A 4,542-nucleotide genomic window follows, 5' to 3' on the forward strand; every position below is an offset into this window, starting at 1 on the left:
CACACACACACACACACACACACACACACACACACACACACACACACCTCGACTTAAGCAGGCAACACTTTCGCTACATCACAATTACAATACAAACAAACATCCGCTAGGCAGACAGTTTACAACTGACGTAGTCACAAAGACACACCGATCATTATAGAACACGAACACACACACACGAACACAGACACACACAGGTTTGGAGAGGCACAGTAAGATTAAGCACATAATAGCTTCCAAATGTTTTTGGGAGAACACGTTTTTTTGTGTGGCCATCTGTTCCCATGAACAGGATCTGTGTGTCTGAGTGAGTCATGCTGTAGTCCAGCTCATTGACAATATGATTAAGGAGCATGTGGGAGAAGCAAAAGGCTTTCCTCTTCCTCGTTAGCACACGGCTCCATTAGTCATTAAGTGGACCACCAGGAATGCTGCTTAGAACAATGACTGACTGACACTCTCTGGGTTGACGGTGGATTAGCTGAGGCCTCGAGGAGATCACTCCAATGTAGTACAAGGAGAGACCGTTGTAATGACCACCACCCCTCTAACGCACGGCGGTACATTAAGTTGGGAGCTAATCAATCACTAAGATGGATATGTTCACAACCCCCCCCCCCCAGCTCTGGCTCGCCTGGTTTAAAACCCAGATTGCCATCTAGGAGCTTTGAGTATTGGGAAAAGCGGGCAAACAATAGGAAATTTGCTGCGGGAAAAATGCTGAAAATATAAAAAGACAAAATTAAATTAGAAATCTATGGTTCTGTTGGCTGTTTGGACTCTGATTCGGCCTAATATACGCCCTCACTTTGGCTGGAACTGGGTTTGACATTGAGAGGAACCGTGGGGGCTATGAGAGTATATAAGAGTATCAAAGTAAAGGGGTCGTTACTGTACCTTCACCAAGTGTCCTCTTCAGCAAGTCATGTTTGGCCTGCAGTTTGGAGATGAGATTACTGCCCTCCAGAAACTCCCGGAATTTCTGTGGAGAATTGAGAGTAATTACACGGCGGCCCCGAGTGCCAGCCAGAGCACCCGCTCTTAAGACAGCAATCTACGATAAGAAAGCCAAGGGCAAAGGACACGCTGAGAGTCTTTTTAAAGCTTTTATCAGAGCATGTCCATCTTCAGACTGGAACACGATAGCAGTTAGCCTACCACTCTGCCAGCTGATCAAAGATTTCAAAGGGGCTTACGGCATGAGATTCAGACTTTTAAGTCCAACAGAATTTACATGAACAGATTTAGCTTTTTAAAGTCCAGATAAAAGCTTCGAGTTCAGATTCATTTTACAGAAATTTGTCACCAATAAACATAGTATATAATCAGATGAGGAAATGTCATAGTTCTCTTTTCTTTGAAAACGTCCAAGTACAGAAAGCCAATCAAGCCTTCAAAGAGAGTCTTTGAGAGACACTTATTCCTATTTTCATACAGAAACAAAAAGATATGTCTGAAGTTGTTTTCCTTTTGTTTTTGCTCACTCGTAACCACCAGCATCCTCTTCTCTTGGACAACATCTCCACTCACCATGAAGTAGAACTGCTCCGTCTCCTGCTGGTTGGCCCTCCTCTTGGCGATGCTGGGCTTGCTGAGGTACGTCTCCGACACAGTGGACTTGACCGACTCCGTTGATCGGCTGTGATGGAAACACTCGGACACGTCGTAGTCTTCAATGGTCACCATGTCCTGGATCGTGGTCAGGGTGGCCTCCGACGTCTTCTTGATCTGGAGACACAAAGGAAGAACGAGTGAAGAAGAGTTGAAGAATTGCAAAACTAGTCGGCTTAACACCCAGATGTTATCTCTTCACTATCACAATGTTATCATCCCAGCATACCAAAGCGGCTTTATCATCGCACTCCCTAAAAACCTCTCTCGCTATCCCATGACACCATGAAAAATTCAGGCGTTTTCTGACAAGACGCAAGTTTCTGGAAATCCACCAGCAACCTGAACATGACTCGCAGCCAAAGCAGTCTATATGTATGCACTCAGAGGTGCTTGAGGTGAACAGTGTGTGCTGGAGATGGTAAATTCAGTCGCAGGCTTTTAAGATGAGTTTCCATAACCGCCTCTTCCCTGTCAACATGAGTGCTTCAGCCTCCCCACTTACTGCGAAAGGTGTCCAGCCAGTGATCGTGCAGCAGGCCATGACTGCGTCCAGTATATGATAACATAAGGTGATTGAGGATGTGACAAAAATGCAAGGGCAAATGAGCTGGTAACCGCTCCATAATAGTTAAAGAGACCAAAGCAAATACAAACAGATGAAGAACTTGCACTCCACAGTGACGGTGCAATGGAGTATTAGGCCCACTGTGGGTACAACTTAGACTTCAAGAATAAAGAATATGATAATGTTATAGGAATTAAGTTGTAATTTGATAAACAATAATAGTGTTGGAATGCAGTTGTACCTTTTACAAAGAAAGAAGAAAAAGGTGAGAACGTTGTAAAAAAACAACAGGTCACGGCTATGCTAGCAGCTCCGTGAAGCTTCCCTTCAGCATTGCGGTTCTTTAAGTTAAATACTAACATCAGCTTGGCAAAAAGCTTCAAGTGACACTGAAAATGACAACTGATGTTTAGCATGTTCACCATCCTCGTCATAGATACCAGCAATACTTCAATCAAATCAAAATTGTGACCTGAGAATAGATAACCTGATCATAAAAGTATGTACTAAACATCATGACAATCCATCCAGTTATTGAGATATTTCAGTCTGCACCAAAGTGGTGGACAGACTGTCATCATGAGGCAAAACAAATCATTATATGGAACTTTATTCTCAAAGTAGACTTATTTCTGTCCCGATGCTGCCCCTTATATTCAATGATATGATGGTGATCTACACAAAAAGGTCCAATTAAACACATGTCCTTCATTTATTCTAATTGCACATATGAGCTAAGACGTTGTGGAGAAATATCATAAAAATGTTACAATTGCAGAACGAGGAGATCTCGGATGAGACAGAGAAAAAGATGAAATGAAATAAAAGGAGACAAACAGACAAGGAGGAAGAGTCTAGAGACTGTGGAGCATGTGAGCACGAATCACTGATGTGGAAAAGCTGCAGAAGGAAAGAGTCCATGCTGATGTAGAAACACCAACTGAAGGAAAAATTCAGCAAAACGCCTTCCTTCATTCAACAGAGACACTCTGGTGAGGACAGAGGTGCTGCGACCACAGCAGCTCAACTGCCCCAAGTGACACGCAGCTGGAAGTCCTCCTAATTATCGTTAATGGTCAGGAGGACCCCCACTCAGAGGTAGTGACCCCGTCTTAGTTATTAAGTAAGTCTGACCTCAGTGCTAATGAAAGAACATGGCGGATTCCTTGTGTGACTATTATACACGCTGAGACAACACTAGATTAGCTGGTTTCTTTAAACAGCTTGACCTGTGACTCATCATAAGGAAAAAAAGAAAAACGCCCGAAAGGCAAGGTGGACTTCATCTCTTTCATGTGTTACACTGATGGATTACAGCGCTGACACACATGCTCGAGCACACAATGTGGATGTAGCAAGAGTGTCATCCATCCAAATGTGAAGCAAAAAACACACAGCAGGTTGGAACACGACTAATGACAGCGTGGAAAAGGAAACGGACGATTCTGCGATCGTAAAACTTTTTAAAAACATCGGCCTGTCTTGCGACAGCTGGGAGTTATTATTTGGTGATCAAAGGAGTGATGGTCTGCACAAAAATGAAAAATGACCCGCTGCCTTCAATAGACGGAGAAAACAGAGTAACTACACTTACACCATCACTTTACATGTATGCACTGTGGTTTTATTCACGGCAGGTGCCAACCAAAGGTAACCCACTACGACGTACAGCCATTAGTTACACGCTCCGGGTGTGATGGGGGGTCGGTCTCTCTCGCTCTCCCTCTCTCCCCCCCCCCCCCCCTCCCCCCTCCTCTCCCTCCCTCCCTCTCCCTGACAGCCTCATCCCGCTTGGCCCCCGTGGAGGCGAGAGGCCCAGCTGTCATCGTGAAGACAGGACCCATGCATGCGAGAGAATCGCTCCCAGTGAAAAAGCTGTTGAGTTTATCCATTATTCAGCAGACGAATAGTTACCAGTGTTCACTGCCGGGCTCAATAACAACGGAGCTCTTAGAGAGACTCTGCCCATTAGTCCCTGTGGCTGCACAACAGACCTGGAGAAAGTCCCCTGGATCGAATTAAAGTTGGTTTATCCTCAATAAAGAACCATGACTCGTGTATTTCCTATGTTGCCACACAGACAGCGCACCAGTACCTGGAGCTAAGCATCAGTCGGACTTATTTACAGTCGTCAATCGCTGGACTGAAAACAACATAATTTCATTCACCGCACTTTAAAATCGATGTTGTTCTCGGCAGCATCACTAACAGTTACTGCAACATCCAACATCACAGGTCAAAGGGCAGACTGCTGTCCATAGCGTTTGACATACTATGAAGGTGGTGTGTAATCTGTTGATCATCCCGCTATGAGCGCACACACACACACACACACACACACACACACACACACACACACACAC

At 44.7% G+C, this 4,542-nt stretch overlaps 1 protein-coding gene across 3 annotated transcripts in view; it reads right to left on the bottom strand.

The window, feature by feature from the left end:
• srgap1a (SLIT-ROBO Rho GTPase activating protein 1a) overlaps positions 1 to 4,542 on the bottom strand; it is a 73,259-nt gene that overhangs the window by 18,605 nt on the left and 50,112 nt on the right. For all 3 annotated transcript variants that reach the window (XM_031863907.1, XM_031863888.1, XM_031863897.1), the window contains exons 9-10: positions 1,531 to 1,728; positions 898 to 982 (exon numbers count right to left, since the gene is read on the bottom strand). In XM_031863907.1, the coding sequence (XP_031719767.1) occupies positions 898 to 982; positions 1,531 to 1,728 (283 nt within the window). The remainder of the gene's footprint in view (positions 1 to 897; positions 983 to 1,530; positions 1,729 to 4,542) is intronic.

This window comes from Anarrhichthys ocellatus, unplaced genomic scaffold, assembly GCF_004355925.1.
Source record: "Anarrhichthys ocellatus isolate YVR2014 unplaced genomic scaffold, GSC_Weel_1.0 scaffold2, whole genome shotgun sequence".
Taxonomy (NCBI): Eukaryota; Metazoa; Chordata; class Actinopteri; order Perciformes; family Anarhichadidae; genus Anarrhichthys; species Anarrhichthys ocellatus.